At 37.9% G+C, this 20,393-nt stretch overlaps 2 protein-coding genes across 5 annotated transcripts in view; one reads left to right on the top strand and one right to left on the bottom strand.

The window, feature by feature from the left end:
* The window catches only part of PLPP1 (phospholipid phosphatase 1), a 101,993-nt gene extending 94,261 nt beyond the window's left edge, over nt 1–7,732 (top strand). For all 4 annotated transcript variants that reach the window (XM_063086619.1, XM_063086620.1, XM_063086618.1 and 1 more), the window contains 2 exons: nt 6,609–6,785; nt 7,321–7,732. In XM_063086619.1, coding sequence (XP_062942689.1) covers nt 6,609–6,785; nt 7,321–7,452 — 309 coding nt within the window. In that variant the 3' untranslated portion in view covers nt 7,453–7,732. The remainder of the gene's footprint in view (nt 1–6,608; nt 6,786–7,320) is intronic.
* The window catches only part of MTREX (Mtr4 exosome RNA helicase), a 99,302-nt gene continuing 86,598 nt past the window's right edge, over nt 7,690–20,393 (bottom strand). The window contains exons 26-27 of the mRNA XM_063086617.1: nt 9,229–9,333; nt 7,690–7,962 (exon numbers count right to left, since the gene is read on the bottom strand). Coding sequence (XP_062942687.1) covers nt 7,910–7,962; nt 9,229–9,333 — 158 coding nt within the window. The 3' untranslated portion in view covers nt 7,690–7,909. The remainder of the gene's footprint in view (nt 7,963–9,228; nt 9,334–20,393) is intronic.

Genomic DNA, 20,393 nt, shown 5'->3' with positions numbered 1-20,393 from the left:
TTTCATGAAGATCCTTCCCAAACTGGATTAACACTGTGGCAAAATGGGCAGCAAATGAAGAACAATTCTTGGCCCATAGATTACATGAGTCAAGATCTAAATTTAGGAACTCTTGATCATAAAGATGGTGCAACTGAAGCTCAGAGAAGACTAAACTGAGGCCTGCTTTACAGTGTTCTCCTGGCCAGATCTGTCATCAGATAGATGCAGGAAGAACAATCAATTTGGTTTGCCTGGCTTAGTCTTAGAAAAGGTGTTTTAAAAGTAGACCAAGATATATTTCTTCGTGTTGAGCATGATGCTGTTAGTCTAGTTCAGGGATTGGCAGATTTTTTTCAGCAGATGGTCAGATGATAATTGTTTCTAGGCTTTGTAGGTTGCATATTCTCTCTTATTTAAAAATAACTCTTTAAAACTGAAAACCATTCTTACCTTGCAAGCTGACCCATTGACACTGCTTTAAAATGGGGGGAAAAGCCCTCTTGTTTTAAGAATATAGAGTATTTAGAGATTATGAGATAACGTTTTGCAGTTAAGAAGTGTTAATAAGGTCAGTCAAGGAAAGGGAAAATAAAAATAAACCAGCTTAAAAAAATATCTTGTTCAACAATCAGATTTTAAAGGCATGATATAATTATTAGGTCCTTTAGTGGAAGCTAAATGTTGTTTCAGAAATTTTAGCCAAAAATGGTTATATCCTACCTGTTTTACTTTGCACTGCTATAACCAATTACCATAGACTGGGTGGCTTATTAACAGTAGAAATTTACTTATAGTTCTGGAGGCCAGAGGTCTTAGATCAGGGTATCAGCATGGTTGGGGTGTGGTAAGGGCCCTCTTCCAAGATGCAGACTGTCCTCACATGGTGGAAGAAGCAAAGGGAACTCTCCTGAGTCTCTTCTAAGGGCATTAATCCCATTTATGAGGGTTCTGCCCTCATGACCTAATCACCTACCAAAGGCCCTCCACCTCCTAATCTCATCATGGGGATTAGGATTTCAACATATGAATTTTGGGGGGACACAAACGTTCATTCTATAGCACTATCCTTTAGTGTTAACAAAATAATGAAAGAATGCTTAAGTAGTGTCACAGATGTTGAATTTCCTGATTAAAAAAAAAAGTGGAATAATTTTTTACACAAAAGAAAAACTGGGTATACCTTCTAATTTTTGGCTGATGTGGTCCTGTGCAGTGCAAAGTCTTCACTGTTTATTTTGATCAGGTCTTCTTTGTGTACTTCATAAAACTATAGGCTCTTCACAAAGTGAAGTCAAGTGTTAGATTCTGCTAGTATTAGAAGGTCTTGGCACTTAGTGAAGCATTCGCTGCCTGCAGGTAGAATGGCTAGCTTCCTCCAATCCTCCTCTCGGGGCTTGAACATCTGCTTGTTTTGAGCAGACTGACTCCTTCTGTCCCTATTGCCCTAAGCAGTAAGAAATTGTCTGTGTGAATCTCTAGTAATTTCCCAGTTAACAGTGTATCAGGAGGCTTACCTTTGCTCATTTTGCTTTTCTTGGAGGCTGTAACCATACTTGGAACTTTCCTTTTTACAAGGGTCAGTAGTGATGCCTGGTCTCAGTGAGGGCATTCCTGGAGGGTACTGGTAGATTCCTAAGGCTAATTCTTCCCAAACTTGTTTCTGCTTTCTAAAACTAGGCTATGTGCAGTCAGTGGTGCTACTTGATTTGTTCCATGTTGTCACTTTGGGCGACTGTCTGGAAAGGTTCAAATCCAGTTTCTCTTACTAGAGAGACAGGGAGGAATAGAGATGGCCCTGAGGTTGACTCCCTCTCAGTGTAATATCCTTCTGTGGTATTTGTATATCCAGCCCCTTTTAATAGATGAAAATGGGGGAGGAAGGAGTGAAGGTTAGTGAAGTACATGATGTACCTTTAAATTTGTCTCCTGGAAAACCACGTCTCTTCCTTTCCAGTTGTACTGGAGTTGTTTTCCTGTGAGACAGCAGGGATGAAACTAGTGGCAGGCTGGGTGTTCTTTTTATAAACATGACTGTTACTCCTGAGAGGATTTCAGAATAGTGTTTAAATTTGTGAGCAGCGGTAGGCAGTGAAGGGAGTGGTCCATTGTAAGGAAGGAAAGCCTTTTTGGCTTGGGCAGCTACCTGGGGATTCTCCCCCACCCATTCTCTCCCTGTCCCAGGCTAACCCTTGTGTTAATTCTCCTTGCCTCTTTTAAAAACTCAGTTACCACTGCAATCCCCTTCAGTGTCATTCCCTGGATTAGGCCCTTTTCTACCTACCTCTTTACGTCAGCCAGGAAGTCTTCTTCTGACTTGAGCTTCGTGGATTGCCCTAGTTAGAAAACCCTCTGCCACAATTAGACTGCTGCCAGCAGCATTTGTTTTCCTCGTTTCTCTTGCTGTTCTGCATTGGGGCTTCATGGAGCCTGTAGTATCAGTGGGATGCCTTTGCCTCTGGGGAGCATCTCAGTGCAAAACTGTAGGTTATTGCTTCTCTTCTGCTCTCTCCCCACTTTCTCTTGTTTCTAGTTGTGAATGTCCAGTTACTTAAGAGCTTCCTTCACCAGAAAGGTAAATGTTAGGATTGGGAGGGATCCAGAGGCCAGAATCTGTCATCAAGCAGTAGCTGCCTGCCCCCCAGAACTGAAACACACAAAGGACAAGTCAGCCAGATAGGCCAGACTGAAGAGTGTTCACAGAAGACTCTTTCTCAGATGGACCTGAGAGTGGGAGAAAGAGAAAGATAAGCCATTTGGCTCAGGGGCTCACATCCTGAACTGTTTGTAGGGAAAGTCATAGGGGTAAATCCCATGCCTAATGCCACAGTTCTCTTGTAATAGTGTCTTCAGTGGACATTCAATATGTTTGTACTGATGGAATTTTGTTTTTCTACGTTTTACTTGCTGTTTGAACCCAGATGTATAAACAGACTTTTCCTTCTCATTGTAAACTTATCTTTCTTAAAACTCTGCATCATTTGAGTCACAGAAATACAAATTAAAAAAAACAGGATTTTGATTAAACACAGGGGAAGCTGTTAATTGGCTTTTTTATTGTAAGCCTGAGACTTACTTAGACCTCCTAAGGAAAAGATGGTTTATAAAAGATACACATGGACTAGAACTAGCACACCACCGGGAACTGAACCTGCTTCTCTGTCTCTACTAGGTCATGTGGGTGTTCAGCGTGGCTGCCACTCTGCTCTGTTCTTTTCTACTAAATGGCTTGCTCTCCTTGCCTAACCATAGCTTTGCTTCCTTGTAATTTTAATTTGCAAATAACCTATCATGTACCCATTAGGAGCCCTTTCTACAGCCTTCAAAAACAGAGAACTCCTTTATTCTTCTGGTATAAATTCCAGAAGGATAATACAACAGTCCAACAGATCTCTGGGTGAGGCCTGGTATGTCATCCTAGTCAGTGCCTCCCAGAAGAGAAGGAAGGGCTATGTGGTCCAAATAGGGCTGCCCCTTTAATTGTGTCTGTGAACAGGCAGTTTCCCCCAGAGGGGGAATTTGAAATACACACTGCTGCTGAGCCTGTCTGGTACCACACAAAGTACTGGGACACAGAGCTCTGTAGGTTCTTCTAACAGGTAAGCAACTGAATAACTCGCCTAGAGTGGGTATAGTGAATATATGATTAGCAAGTGACATTTATGGGGAGGAAGGAAGAGTGGAGTGCAAAGGCAGGGACCTATTGAGTCTTTTTAGTATTAACTCTGTCATTAAAGCATAAAGTCTATCCCTGTATCTTTTTTTTTTTTTTTTTTGACCGGTAAGGGGATTGGAACCCTTGGCTTGGTGTCATCCGCTCCACGCTCAGCCAGTGAGCACACCGGCCGTCCCTATATAGGATCCGAACCTGTGGCCTCGGCGCTCCTAGCACTGCACTCTCCCGAGTGAGCCACTGGTTCGGCCCTCCTGTATCTAATTCTAATAGAACAGTGCTGAGAAGTTTGAGACATTCAATTTTTCTCTGGCAGTCAGGGAAAGGAGGAGGAACAGGCACTTCTTTTTAAAAGAAGTCATGCCATTTACTTGCTTTGCCCAAAATCATGGGTAATGTTGACAGAGCTAGAACCAGAAGCTATATTCCCTGGGATCCAGAGCACAGCTAGGTCTTGCCACTTGTTAGTTGTCATTTTCTTTCTGCTGGGGAGGAGGCAATCTGGTGTGAAGAGCCTGGGAACTTCAGGATAAACGTAGCAGACTGAACACAGACTTCCCCTCTCAAAGGATGAGGAACAGAACAAAAATTATAAACACAAGGTCAAAGAATGAGAAAGATGTAAATAAGTAAGAGGCAACAGGTTTGGAAAGCAATTAAATGAGTGATAGAGGAAGCCAAATACCTAGTGCCCAGGGTGGAAGCTTAAAAAAGATTTGCATTGCAGAACCTGAGAAAGGCATCACTGTGTGCTTTGTTGAACCTACCCATATAGGAGATATTTGCCTGGCAACATGGGAGGGGAGAAGTCAAAGTCTATAGAGTTCTGGGTTTAGGTCCAAGAAACCCAGGATGCTTACTTCCTTGGGATCTACTAAGATGGAAGAGTCTTCATAGGGTGGAGCAGGGCTATTAGGAGTTCCTGACCTTCACTGAGTACCCTGGCCCCAGGGAATCATAGTTCAGGCAAATAAAAAGCACACTCAATTAGCCAGCTTCACCCAGAACTGAGAATTGTTCTGTGACCACAGACTGCAGTCAAGTCACGACCTTAGTCACCAGAGAAGCCAGAGCTTAGAGTGTAAGGTTAGGCCTAGAACCAAAATTGGGGGATCCCAGAGCCACCTCAGGGTGAAATAATTTCTGGGCCCACAGTGTTTCACTGATAGGGGAAACATCTGTACTTGAGTAGATGTCTAAGGAGAAAACCAGCTACTTATAGGGGTAAAGGTTTTATGTGAAGTGTGTTGGAGCTTATTTGATTATTATTGATCCATAAATAAATCGTTCATTTTTTTTCACTGGGATGCTGGGGAAGAAATTTGGGGAAAATAATACTTAACATATATGTCTGCAGGCTGCCTAGCATCAAAGTCAGAATTCTTTGGAAGGAAAATATTGTTGGAGGGATTTCAGAATCCTAAGTGAAGAAAGTCCTTCAAAGTCCCATCTCTGATATTCCTTTAGGTTGCAAGTACAAAATGGGACTAGCTTAAGCGTATTTTAGAGGTTTTTTTTCTTTCCTGCTTTGTCCTTACCAGAGATGGGAACAGTTCTCCTTGAAATGTCTGTATTCGTAAGTATTTGTAGTTCTTACTTATGTTTTTATAGTCTGAATAACAGCCTATGTCTTTAACCTTTGTATAAAAAGGCAGCTAAATAGCCAAATGGGGACATCTGAACTTTCTGACAGTAATATCCAAAGCTTGGCTTCAGCTGCTGTCAGGGAACTTTCTCCTTAAAATGAATAGTTTCCAATTAAAATCAAATAAGGTAAATCTTGAGACAAGGCTTTTCCTACATACTTTCTTCATAGCTTGGACAAAAATAAGGGAAAGGGGGGCACTCTGCAGAAGCCAGTATCACTAAAACTAGCTAAGGAGTTCAGACTCAGTTAAACAACTGGTATGCTCTTTTAGAAATACATGTTTGTAATTAGTACTTGATAAAATTAGACAACCTCTGGGTCTTTGCCAGTTGCTGAGAACTAAATAACCACAACAGTGCTCAAAGAACTGGGAATGATTTGTGTATCTATTTTAAATAGGTAGAGTCAATGGACAGAGCCATGCAAATTGTTTTCTGAGAATTGCTTTTAAGTCTGAGTCATAAATTACTGAACAGAATTTTTAAAATCAATGTTAAAAATTATATTCCTATTGGATAGAAATGGGCAATTTCTTAAAATGAAGCAAATTCACTGAAAAGAGTTCTTTCTACATCACAATCTTTAGGTAGGGATGCACCCAAAGCTAAAGTTAGGCCGACAGGAAAAGGGAAATATAAAAAAGTCATAGAACTTAAAAGGGGTACAGGTGGTATTGAAAGAATAGACTTTGCTAGATCATCACTAACTTATAGCTTGTACTACTTATTTGGGTAGAATATTATATTTACTTAAATACAGATTATTTATTTACTGCCAATTGCCCTGTTAAATAGTTTGAGGCTAGCAGAGCTCTCAAGTAAATTGTTTGGTGAATTAAAAAAAGAGTCCCTGACTGGGCTAGGTAGCCTGGCTGAGGGCAAGGAAAGGACAGCCTGTGCTCAGAATGCTAGCAGTTTATCCCAAGACTTGGAACTAAGTCAATTTGGACAACACTTGCCATTGACCATCATAATTATAACCAAAAATGCAAGGGGTGGAGTTGCCCCTGAAATCTTGTCAAAAAAGTCATAACAAGGAAACCCTTGTTTACAATTTTTGAAGCTAGATAGGTAATAAATTCTTCTAAACGCAAGTTACTGGGACAATAGGTTTTCTTTTCTTTTTCTTCTTAAAAGAATTAACTTTTAGGCATTTATAAGTATAAGCATGCTTAACTAAAGTCCTTCCATATATAATAAATAATACTTTGATAACTATCTTAAAATGCCAACCTTTTAGAGATGTGGTGATATTTACTGTAAGTTTTCAGTTGGTGTGTTAAACTATTTTATATCTTTTCTCTCTTAGCTTTATCTTCAAGCCAGGATGAAGGGAGACTGGGCAAGACTCTTACGCCCCACACTACAATTTGGTCTTGTTGCTGTATCCATTTATGTGGGCCTTTCTCGAGTTTCTGATTACAAACACCATTGGAGTGATGTGTTGACTGGACTTATTCAAGGAGCTCTGGTTGCAATATTAGTTGTAAGTACACAGGGCAGCAGCCTACGTCTTGATATTGCTAAACATTTGGATAAATAAATAAGTAGGAAAAAAAATCCCCAGTGAGAGAACTATGCAAGGGCAGAGAACACGGCTCAATATTTCCTAGTAGGTAAAAATCCCCTAAAGTCATTTTAGGATAGACAGCAGGTACAAACTAGGTTACTTTTCGCAAAAGTTATAGCTGTCTTAGTATTTTTATTGTAAAAGCATCTGGCTATATAGTTCTTTTTGGTAGGAACTGAAAAAAACTAGTTTAATGAAGAGTAAGTGTTGCCAGAATGAAGCTATGTGCCAAAGATATAACAAAGCAACTCTCAATTTGGAATAATCTCCTTAAAAAAAATTCCTGCTAGCTACTAATTTTCTGTCCTTAACATGTACCCCCCCATGTATATCCTTTCGCTTATATTTATTTTTACAAACTGCTCACTGCAACTTTATATGATTTTAGAAACTATGTATATTATGCTGTTAAATATTTTGCCATGTTCTAAGTATTACCTGCTCTGTTTAGGCTGTATATGTATCAGATTTCTTCAAGGAGAGAAATTCTCCTTTTAAAGAAAGAAAAGAGGAAGACTCTCATACAACTCTGCATGAAACACCAACAACGGGGAATCACTATCGGAACAATCACCAGCCTTGAAGGGTGGCAGGGTGCCCAGATGAAGCTGACCTGCTTTCTAAAGGAAAATGATTACAACCAGAAGGCAAGAGGATGAATCTTTCTTCTCAGTGTACAGGCTTTTAAGGGACTGCTGCTATGCCTCTTGGATGCCCACTTTATCTGTGTGTATATAGTTAGTTACATTTAACACAATGGTTATCTAATAGCGCTAAGTTCATTAAAAAAATTTCAAGCCTTCCACTAAAACAATGCCTCACCTGTACATTTTTTATTAAAAAATGTAATGCTTATGTACAAATGTGTATGTAATATTTCTTAGGATGTTTGATTTAAATATAATACATATTAAAATGTTTGAGGACAACTGTCTTGAGATGGGAGAACCAATTCAACACTTGTAAGCACTGGTATGTAGTCAACTGTAATCAGACAGGTGGTAAATAATTTAAAATTCCACTTTTCTTTAGCTGACTATTTATAAGTAGAGGCTGGCAGCAAACACAATATCTCTCTTGATCTTGGTGATTCCTAAGAGAAAAGAAAAGAAAAGAAGGTTTAAACTTTCAAGACCACAAAGCACATAACTTCCCTCTAGTGGTGTTTTTCAGATCCCTGTTTTTGACTGAAGTACCCTGCTATATGTGTGCATGCGTGTGTGTCTAAAATTATTCAAGAAGACTCCTTCCGGGAAGGACTAAGCTATCAAAAGAAGTTAGCTGGTCCAAAAGCACTGATTTTCAACCTGCACCAGAGGACAATATATTTTCAGTTACCATGTGAAATTCCTTCTGGATTAAGGCAGGACAAACATAAATTTTATTATTTTTAAAACGTTCATAACTTAACTTAGATTTAAACCCCGACTGATTAAACAGGCCTGCCTCTATCAACAATGTTCAAAGGTAAGCCAGTTTTTGCAAACCTCTTCTTAAGATACTAAATTGTAAGTTAGAAATCACTAGCATCGATTGACATGGAATAACAATATGGCTGCTACTCTCTCATGCTTTAGCTCACAATCCTTTTCTTGGTCAAGATTCAGGAGGAATGCCAAAACTATTTACAAGCATGCTTATGGGCCTCCCACCCCATTACTGCCACTTAGTCTAGCCATCCTTTCTTGATCTCGCTTCCCTGCTTCCACCTTCCTACTTACTCTACAGACTTGCCTTCAATGCAACAGCAAGAATTGCCTTATAAAATGCAAGTTAGAGCACACCACTCCTGTGCTCCAAACCTCCAATCATTGCAGAGTAAAAAGCCTGGGGCTTGGCACTACAGGATCATTTCCTTTCTCCCTCCAACCCCTATACCATTCTATTCACTAATCACTCTGGTCCAACCACACTGGCCTCTTGCTATCACTCAAATATATCAAACATATATCAAGGGGGGCCTTACGTGTTACTTTCTGTGTAGAGTCCCCCAGACCATCTCATCCATCCCCCTCTGTAGATTTATCCCCATCTGATCTATTTTAATAGTTGACTTTATTGTCTGTCTCCCTGAACTGGGACGTAAGCTTCATGAAGACAGGAATTTCTCTCTTTTTGTTCACTGCTGTATCCCATAGTGCTTAAAACAATGCCTGGCACATAGTAAATGCATAATAAATATATGTAAATATATGTAAATTCATTTATATATATTTACAATCTCAAAACTTTTCCCCACACACTCTAAAATTTTATAGAAACACTACTAGATAGCCTTCCTCCTCGGTTGTGGTCAAGGGCTCAAGTCTCACAAAATTTACCTAAATTATTAGAAAAAGCTTATGAACTGGATACTGACCTTCTGCAAACTTATTTTCCAGCTCAGTGTTTCCAATGGCTTTTGCTGCTTGACACATCTGTCGAAGTAATTCTTCCAGGCGCCTCATACAACGAATTATGCTACCTGGACACAAAAGGAAAAAATCATTTGTAAAATGGAAATTATCAGGAACAGTAGAATTTTTTTAAGAGGCAAGCCAGGAGAACACGGGATGATTAACTAATAGTACTTTGAGGAACTTCCCATGAAGTAAATCAGCTAGCAAACTTGACTGGCAGCCTGGTAGCACTAGCAAGGCTACAAAGGTGAAAGGTTTAATTCCTACCCTTGACTAATGGTAGAGAGAGATGTGAGTTCATTAATAATGTATTGACACTTGGTAGAGGTGGGTAAACAAAATGCCCTGGGAGTAGAGGAGAGAACTTTGGGTGAACACTGGCAAAGATGACATATAATCTGGTTCTCTAAGATTGAGGTGGTCTCTGTCAGTCAACCACAAGGGAAGACCACTGAGACAATGCAGAAAAGCCTGGCAAACTGTAGCTATTCAAGGACTCTGAGTGTGGCCTATTGAGGCATCTGGATACCATCTTTTCATCCTATAGAAAGAATGTAACAGATTTTTAAGCAGAAGAGTAACAGGGTCAGATTTATCATTTTAAAGTTACAGTCATTCATTCTTCTTGACCTTAGACTCTTTCATCAGTGCTTTCTTTACACAGTGTGTCCTCAAGGAAGCACCAGAGGAGATATGCCTTTTCCCATGGGTCTTGACTCTGTCTGAGACCAGTGTTTCTATCAAAGCTGAAGCTGTTAATAGTTTTACTTCTGTCAGACTTGTGCAAGGAGAGGCCTGGTACTCTTTCTCTAAGTGCTACCTGCCTAAATTTAAAACTCCGGGGACTTCATTTTTAATGTCTGAAATAAATTAGGAATATCGGTTCTCAAAATGCAAACTAGGTCTTTTTTAATTTCTTGCAGGAGTAATTCATTAACATTTATCAAGTTCTTGTAATATACTCATTGCTCAATAGTGAGGCTTCTTTTTTCCCTTTTAATGTCCTCCACATTATGTATGTTTCAATGTGCCTAAGGGGGAAAAACAGCTGAGAGATTTAAATCACAAAGCAGAATGGAAACTGAGCTTGGACAAATCACTATTTGTAATTACCTAACAAACAGCACAGTCTGTCAGGAAGTGCCCATGCTCTTGCAGAAAACTTTCTCTCCTACTGGGGTGATCCTAAGAGCCTGAAGAATATTGCACAAGGGCCCTGGACCAATAAGGCCTCATTTCTGAACCATACCTATGGGCCACAGCAATGAGAACACAACCATGCTACTTAATGTAGTAGGTTTATGGGATTAGACTGGTGATAAAGGAGAGGAACACGACCAGCATGTGGGTCCCTCAAAAGACGAAGGGGGATACTCCACTTAAAAGGATGATACCACCTCCCTACTTATAGGATTTTTACCTACTTTAGCCATGGTTCAAAGGAGTGAGCTGAGGCACCAGGAGTTAAGAGGAAAGATGAGATGGAAACCTGGGTTGTAATCCAGTTTCTGTTGCTAACTAATTAGCTCTGTGATCTAAGCCCTTACCCTACTCTCTCCATTCTCTCTTCCCTTTCTTATTTGTAACAAATAATAATAAATAAAACTTAAAAAGAGGGCTTACTCTATTCATTCTGGGTTTGTTGCACTTGACATAGATGCACAAATTCTTTAAAAAGGGCAAAGATTCAAAGTAAGGCGGTAATATAGCCCCTTACCCAAAATATTCAAAGTCCATAGCTTTTTTGTCCTTCCTCTCCTCCCATTGAAAGTTCACACAGTTATTAGAGAAAAATGCCAGCCCTCCATTATAGCCTATTTCCACTACACAAAATTCTATAAAGTCATTTGGCTCCTAGCAGAGAAAAGCTTTATAATTAGATGACAATTAATAGAAAAAAGTGGTAGCCCGAATAGAGACACACATTCCACCAAACACAAGGGCCAAGAGTAATACCTCGTCCCCATGTATACCTCATCACCACGTATACACATCTTCCAATAACCCTGAGGGTTTTCTTGTATTTTAGGAGAGTAAAGTAACTGACATTTGTAAAGACATTTAGGCAAAAAGGAAAGGTGAAATTAGACTGGATATGTTTTATGTTTTGAGAAAAACTGGCAATGTCCAACATTTTCTGAGTACTAATTTTATGGCAGGTCTGCACTCTTATGTGAATTTTCTCGTTCAATCCTCACAATTCCATGAAACAAATATCATTATTATCCCTATTTTACAAAAAGGGAAAAGAAGCTCATAAAAATTACATTCATAACTTGACCAAAGTCAGAGCCAGGATTCAGGACGTGAATCCAGAAAGTAAAATTCTAGAGCTCAAGCATTTAACCATATTATTACCATCTCATATAGAAATGATTTATCTGGATTTTAATACATATATTATTTATATAAATGACAACTGACAAATTGTTTATGCATTTAAAATAATTAAGAAAATATCAGAAATATTTTAATTAAGTTTTTGGCCTTACTATAAACTCTTTGCTCTAGTAGAAATCCTTACTGCCAGGTAATGCCAAAGAATTTACATTAATTAATGGGTGTCAAGAAGTAGGTAGTAAAGAATGTCAAGTTGGATCCAGTCAGACACACGGTCTCTTCTGAATTTCACAGTCATTAGTGACTTATGGTAATTTCAGTGAAACAGGGCACCAGATTACTGTGGGTTAAGAAGGAAATGGGAGATAGGGAATTGAAGGTGGTCTATTCTTGACTTTTTCCACAAGCCTGGCTGTAAAAGGAATGAGACTGAACATGATGATGACGACAACATAACTGTTACTAAAAAATGACAGCAATCACTAACATTTATTGAATGCTATGTGCCAGGCACTGTACTAAGGCTCTGTATGCACTGTTATCTTCACAATCACATAGGAGCAATTATCCTCCCAAAAGTAACTGAGGCACAGTTAAGTAAAACTTGCTCAGGATCATTCATCTAGTGAGTGGGTAGGATTTAGACCCAAGATTCATACTCTGTAAACACACTGTTAGGTTGCTAGCTAGAAAAGGTATGGATGAGGAATTTAAGCACATTTACATGTTAAAATGGCAGCAGAAAGGACGTGATTCAAGATTGAGGAGAGTGGCAAAACACATGGGAGGATGGCCTCGGGATTCAGAGCAATGTTGAGGGGTGGGGTGGTCCTTCCTCTGAGGAGGAAAGAATAAGAAAAGGACATACAGACAAGAGTTTCTAGGTAAGAGAGGACTAATGGCTTCTCACTTCCTTTTGAAGCAGGAGTGATGAGCTAGAAGGCTGGGGTGGTGATGAGGTAGAAGCTCAAGGAAAATAGTCAGGATCTGGAATTGCCTCTAAGAAAAGGGGCAGAGGAAGCCTACAGAGAAGTCCTGCATGGAGGACAGAGTTTCGGGAGGTAGATGAACCTGGAATTGCATTTTGGCTGTGCCATCTACTTGAGGGACTGTACTCACCAAACAATACCAGTAAGTTGTGGGAAAGACTAAATGAGGTAATATGTGCAAAGTGCCTGACACATAGCTGGTACTCGGTAATTATCTTTTGCTGCTTCTGTTGCGGCTGTGGCTGCCGCTGCTACTACTATTATTACTAAGAAGGTCTGATATAATTCTGAGGTTAGAGACTTATGGCTGTTGGTGGCATCAATCCATATAATTTATCTTTTCTCCAGAAGAACACTTCTTTCTGCAAAAGTTTAGGAATAGAGAAAGTGAATTATTAGACTGATCCAGGTTGATGATGCATAAAGCAAAACGACGAACAAGAATCCCACTTGCTTCCTAAATATCTCTATGGCTAGAAAAAAAGAACTATCTAAGGGGCTAAGAGGGAAGGTTCTCTCTAAGCATAGTGGCTATGTCCTCTCTATAGCAGTCTACCAAGAGAATGGGGAAGGGTCATCTGATACCCACCTAGAGTACTTCCTGATACTGAGGCAACTCATTCTGACCCGAATGAACTATTTCAAGATTTTGAAAATTAACAGAACACATGAAAAAGAAGGAGGCTCGCTGCTTCTTTTACTAGTAAACTTTAACAGAGCAAACAGTGACTTCACAAAAGATACTTTCAAGTAGGAGAACACTGTCACTAGCTATTCTAACATTCCTATTACCATTTTACAGATGAGAAATGGAAAAGGTGGTTAGTGCTTTTCAAGTTCAGGTTAATAGTCCTAGATCTAGGATTAGAAACCCAGTATCTTGACCCTTTGTCTGAAATGGTGGAGACAACTGTATTAGTTACTTTTTAGAACAATGGCTTCCCTTTCAATCTTGGGGCTAAGAGTTCATGAAAGAAGAATCTTGGACCTTTATAAGCTGGAACCTTGTCAAAGTTGAAGATTCTGTGTTTTTGTTTTGTGTGTTTTAATGTGAACTTGGCTGAGTTATTATATGTTTATAAATTATAAACAAATAAGGATCAGTGCAGGAGAATGCTCAGTTAATGGTTTAAGTGAGAAAAAAAAAATAAAGGTATTAATGGCACCTGAAGGACAGTTACCCAGGGTTAGACAGAGAGGTAAAATCGCACAGAACACCTGAGGTTATAATATAGGAATGACTGTGCCCTTGTATAAGGTAGCAGTCACACAGATATATCTATCCCCCTCTGCTCCTCTAACTAGTTATAAACCTTCTGATACCACTGATTCAAAGAGCAGTAGTCTGTTTCAGTCCTGATATGGTTCTGGATGGTCCATGCACGATTTTTTTTGGTATTAGGATAATCATTTGTAGACCCTCAGTGATATCTTTAAAGGTGACATGTACCAACTTCAATCATTAGTATGTCACCCAGATTTTTGCTGTATCACTTTTAACTTAAATGAAAGTCACTCTCGCTTATTTTTTATAAATAGGCCATAGTTATAAAAATAAAATACTACAAAAACAATGCTACTATAGCTAGATATTACTGCTAACAAAAAGTTGATCACCCATATTCAATACGCAGACCTCAAACTCAACATTTCCAAAAAGTGAACTCATTACTTTTCCTTCCAAATTTTCTCCATTACCTAATCTATGAAAACTTCAGTTTATTTATAAAACAGAGACAATAATAATCCTTACATCATGGGGTTATTGTGAGAAGTGAATAAAATGACGTATATAAAGTGCTTAACGAGTGTCAACAACACAACAAGAGCTCAATAAATAATGGCTACATTTATTTCTGTTCTCAGCTGCCTTGCAATGAAGAGGAAATCCAGTTGCAGAAATTTCTGGGTTTCTAGAGAGAAGGTAGGAGTTGGGATAGAAGAAGTAATTAACATCATATTACCTATGCAACCAGATTTTAAATGTTTACACAAACAATTCTATTCAAAGAGAATTAGGTAGCATCTTAATAAGTAAATATATGGCACTTAAAAAAATAAAGAACAGATCAGATTCTCACAGGTTATTTAGGACTGAAATGAAATCCTTTACAAAGTCTTCTGCTATGTAGGGCATCAAAGAGCCAGGCACTTTCTCTCACAAACATTGTTTTGACTGATCTCAAGTGTGTACCAAGAAACACAATCTGATATTGTTTTAGTACTTCTACAAAATTACACATGTTAATAACCAGAATCTGCAAAAGTTGTCAAAAGCCAAACCATATGAAGTATAAACTAAAGCAAGTAAACACACAGCCAGGCCAGACAGCACTTTCTTTCCATGTCACACTTTGTAAACACTTCAATTTCTGCAAAATTTAGTTCTGACAGTTTCAGATAACAAGAGAACAATTAAGAAATGAGGCCAGTAGGTACAGGGATGCACATACAATGGCTCTGGTTTTTGCTCACAGAGTCATCAACAAATCACTGTGTGTGTGCACAAACACTAACAGTCCACAGCTGGCCTGCAGCATAAAGGCTGTTCTCCACATTAATCCCCATAGGGATTAGTGAAGACTACTGTTAAGCAGTGAATTACCTAGTACCTTTCCAACCTACTACAGTTCTCTGGAGTCCAAGGGCTCTCCTTTCTACCAGCTGTGGAAATCACGCTGCCTAATCAATTAGGACTGGCTTGACTAAGTGCCAGACAAAAGCTTCAAAGCCATGACCCATTCCCAGGCATCTGAGGCTGACCAGAAACACAAACACACCAGCCTACTGGTTTGTTACAAATCTTTTCTTCTGGTCCTGCCAGAGTAGAAAGAGAAATCAAATACTTTCTAGTTTCTGCTTTTTCCCTCCCCCAGATAGTGGCAAGATACACATAACATAAAATTCACCATTTTAACCATGTTAAAGTTTACAATTCAGTGTCACCACCCTTTTTATACTTAGGTTTACATCAACATTCTGGAAGAACTTGCACTGAGATATAGTTCACATATCATAAAATTCACCCTTTTAATAAACTGTGTAATTCAGTGGTCTTTAGTATATTCAGAGTTGTGTAACCATCATCATCTAATTTTAGAACATTTTTATCACCCAAAAAGAAATCTTGTTCCCATTAAGCAGTCACACCTAATTTTCCTCTTCCCCAGCCCATGGCAACCACTACACACTGCTTTCTGTCTCTATGGATTTGCCTATTCCAGACATTTCATATAAATGAAATCATATGATATGTGGCCTTTGTGTCTGCCTTCTTTCACTTTGCTAAATGTGTTCAAGGTCGGTCCATATAGTAGCATGAATCAGTATTTCTTTTCTTGTTATAGCTGAAATTGTACTATTGTATGGATATACCACAATTTATTCAACTTGATGGACATTTGGGACTACATGCTTTCGCTTAAGGGCTTTTTAAATAAACATCAGGCTTACCTGGTTCATGAACAAAACAGCATCATTCTCATTAAGGATAGAAAACAGCATAATTCCCTGAACAGTATTTCTGCCTTCAGCTTTCTGGCATTCCCTAAAGTAGTTCACAGTCCATACCCGACTATAATTTAAAACTCCTATTTAGTTTGGCATAAGTTTAGAATCACATGCACATCCCGAAAAGACTTATCAATAAATCCCAGCTTAGGCTGAATGCTTTCTTGAGGGCAGAGACTGTTGCTTGCACTGCACCCAGCACAGTGCCTGATTTCCACTAGGGTTTCAGAATTATCCATCGAACGAATAAGCAGCAGGTACTATTAGCAGTAAAACTGTGACAAAATTTAAACACAGAAACAATACATATTAGTAAAATGTTACTCTATTATTATTAGCAAAAGTATTTTTAAAAAGCAAATCCACTGGAAAATCCCTTATGACACTGATGTATCCTGTTCTAGAAAAGGGTAAAACTGCCGTCTGCAAGGCATTCGAGAGAACATGTGATATGGACAGTTGGAGGATGAATGCATTTCACAGCATTTGCTTTAAAAACCTATGGCAGGCAGAAGTACAGTAAAGAGTTTCAAGAGGTAATTCATCATAGACGCTTTCCTGATGACATGTGCTCAGTAGAAATCAACTCCTTTGTTCACCCTTCATGTATGGTTAAGAGTAAAATATTGTTTATGCATAGTCAGAAAGAAAGAGTAACAGCCTTTGTCTAGGTCACAACAGATCAACTACATGAATTAGTAGACTGCAATTCCAGGCATTAGCTCATACAAATATTTTGTTTAAACTGCCATTTAAATTTAGTTTGATGGAAATAAGAAACAACTACATTCCATCATTTAAAAATAATTATTTATATAAAAACTTCAGAACTCCTCAACTGAATCACAATATAAACTGTTCTCTTGCATCAGACATCCCCCCAAAAACACATGGTTTTGATCATTATGGTGTTAATGTTTGAAGCAGCTCAGGATATGAAATGATCACCTATTTTTATATAAAAAGAAAATTACTAGGAGTAAATATGGTTTGAGCATAGCAAATTAAAAAGGGCTGATGCAATTATTTGCTGCCTATATAAAAAAGACACACTATACACAGTGGGCTAGAGCCTTGATTACAGTATTTTTCTAGTCATATAAAGCATGTACAATAACAAGATGAGGAAAGAATGGGTAGTCTAAGTGAAAGAACTGAATAAAATGGTAAAAATAAAAAAGAGAAACAGTATGCTGAAAAAAGGTAATACTACCTTAAGTAAATTAAATTTCTCATTTATTTTTAAGAGCTAATGTAAAGATTATCCCAGTTTTAGAAAGAAAAGGTTTTAGCTGATTTAATGGCACCCAGACCAGAAAAACATGGAAACTGTGCTGATGTTAGACCTAATTTCAAATTATAATTATAAAACTAAATTTCTCAAACTTTCAAACTTAAATTTTAAGCAAACTGTGATGTAGATGCAGCCCCCCAGTTACTGAGAGGGGGCAAAGTAGACTTCAGACCTGCTAGTATGCTGTGGAAAAGGTCAACTCGTGGGGGAAACTGGTATTTTGGTAGAACTATAAACTGTCTTCAGTTTTATCAGCTTAGGATTTATTTTTCATACTGTGATAATTTTCTATTTAAGTACAAAGGACAGAAAAATAATCCACAAAGATAATTTTCCAGGAATCCCTAAATTTTTTATTCACTCATCTAACAGGCTACGTCTATTGCTCTTTGATTATTCTTAAAAAATAAAAAATAAAATTAAAAAAAAGCTACTCTCTCCTCTGCACCACTTATATTTTATGTCATTGTGTTTTGACTTCTCAGAGAAGCCAATATTATATAAAAATGAGCTATTATAGTAAATCTTGAAATTATTTAGGCACAGAACAGTCATCAGTTTCACCCTTATGTTCCAAAACAATGACTGAAGAGTGGTGGTGCTATATTTGATGGCCTTGGTGCCTGTGAAACACACAAGGTTTTATATACAGATGTGAGTTCCTGTGTGTTAAGCAATGTTCACAAGTGAGGTATGTCATGCTTCCCCCTTCTCACAGATTCAACTTCTCGCAGACTCAACTATTGCTACCCATCACAAACTATGAAGAGACCTTCTTACCATTCATCCAACCCCTGAATTTTCAGTGGATGGAGATAGCACAGTCTACGGTAGGGTTTAAAAATCTCCAGGTGATTCAAAATTTAATGATAAGGTATAATGGTGCTTAAATGAAGTTATCAACCACCATGTGAGTTGTCACAGAGACCAGGATTCAAATCATGGTGCCACCACATCACATAACCCCAGCCAAATTATTTACCTCAGTCTCCTTATGCAAAGTGGTAATAACAATACCCTGAATAAATATTTTGGTGATTAGATGTAAATTATATAAACCTTTTACCACAGTGTCTGGCTAACAGCAGTTAGTTACTGAACAGTGATCTTCCCAGTGACAAAATACAGTATCCAGAGAAGAATTTAAAAGCAATTTATCCAGTTAGCTTAGTTGATTAGAGTGTGATGTTATAATACCAAAGTCAAGGGTTGGGATCCCCATACTGGCTAGCCACCAAAGTAAATAAATAAATAAATAATAAATAAAACTAATTCACTAAATGGTCATTTAGTGGAGCTTTAGAAATTTTAAAAATTTAGAAAAAGATCTAAGCACATCATAATTAGAAAATAATGTACTATAAACCATAACATAAAAAGCCTTAAAAACCATAAAGTTCAATATAGTAAAGGCTCTCAATTTAAAATTTTAATATTGTTAACAGAGAAATTTAACCTATACATCATAAAAATAATAAAATCAGTGAACTATTACTTCTTTAATATCAGTTAAAAAGCATATAATATTGGATGTGCTAAAAATGTAATTTTTCTCAAACTAGATCTATAAGCAATACTGACAGTATTTTAAATATTCTTATAATCACCTCTACGAAGGCCAAGCTCATTTATTTTTGTTTTAAAAGAAAGTTCAATGTAAATATCTCATGTAGTAAATACAATTCATGATTATAAACATCTACATACCCAACCTTTTCCCAATAAACATAGTGCTTCTAAATATGATTTTCTTTACTCTGCTTATTGTTTCACTTCTTGTAATTCACTTATAATCACTCCTTATATATTCCTGTTGCCTTTATTTTTTCATTTTAAATTTCTCTTCAAGGACACAAGAAATGCAAAGATACCTTATATGTTCTTGGGTTGGAAGAACATCATCAAAATGTCTATGTTACCCAAATGCCTATTGTTACACAATGCCTATCAAAACACCAATGCCATTCTTCACAGAAAAAGAAAAAGCAAACTTAAAGCTTGTATGGAACCATAAAAGACCCAGTATAGCTAAAGCAATCTTGAACAAAAAGAACAAAGCTGGAGGCATCACACTTCCTGTCTTCAAAATATACCATAAAGCTATAGTAACCAAAACAGCATAGTACTGGCATAAAAACAGACAAATAAACCAACAGAACAAAATAAAGAGCCCATGCACTTACAGCCAACTGATTTTCGACAAAGGTACCAAGAATATACAGTGGGGAAAGGACAGCCTCTTCGAGAAATGGTGCTGGGAAAACTGGATATCCACATGGAGAAGATTGAAACTAGACCCCTATCTCTTACCATACACAAAAATCAACTCAAAATGGATTAAAGACCTAAAGTTAAGATTCAAAACTAAGAAACTACTAGAAGAAAACATAGGAGAAACGCTACACAAAATGGGAGTGGGCAGCACTTCTTTGAGACTACAAAGGCACAGGCAACTAAAGCGAAAATATACAAATGGGATATCAAACTGAAAAGCTTGTGCACAGCAAGGGATGCTATCAACAAAGTGAAGAGACAGCCTACAGAATGGGAGGGAAGTATTTGGAAACTACACATCAGATAACGATCCAATATCCAGAATATATAAGGAACTCAACTCCACAGCAAAAAAACCAAATAACCCAATTAAAAAATGGGCAAAGGACCTGAACAGATATTTCTTTAAAGAAGACATACAAATGGCCAGCAAGCACGTGAAAAAAAATGTTCAAAATCACTAATCATCACGGAAGTGCAAATTAAACCACAATGAGATATCATTTCACTCCAGTTAGAATGGCTATTATCAAGACAATAACAACCGCTGATGAAGATGTGGAGAGAAGAGAACCCTCCTACATTGTTGGTGGGAATGTAAATTAGTACAGCCATTGTGGGAAACAGTATGGAGGTTCCTCAGAAAACTAAAAATAGCACTAACTTATGACCCAGCACTCCCACTACTGGGTATATATCCAAACGAAATGAAATCAAT

Source organism: Cynocephalus volans, chromosome 2, assembly GCF_027409185.1.
Source record: "Cynocephalus volans isolate mCynVol1 chromosome 2, mCynVol1.pri, whole genome shotgun sequence".
NCBI classification, from domain to species: Eukaryota; Metazoa; Chordata; class Mammalia; order Dermoptera; family Cynocephalidae; genus Cynocephalus; species Cynocephalus volans.
Note: the sequence above shows the minus strand (reverse complement) of the source record. Positions and strands in the feature narration are given on the sequence as shown.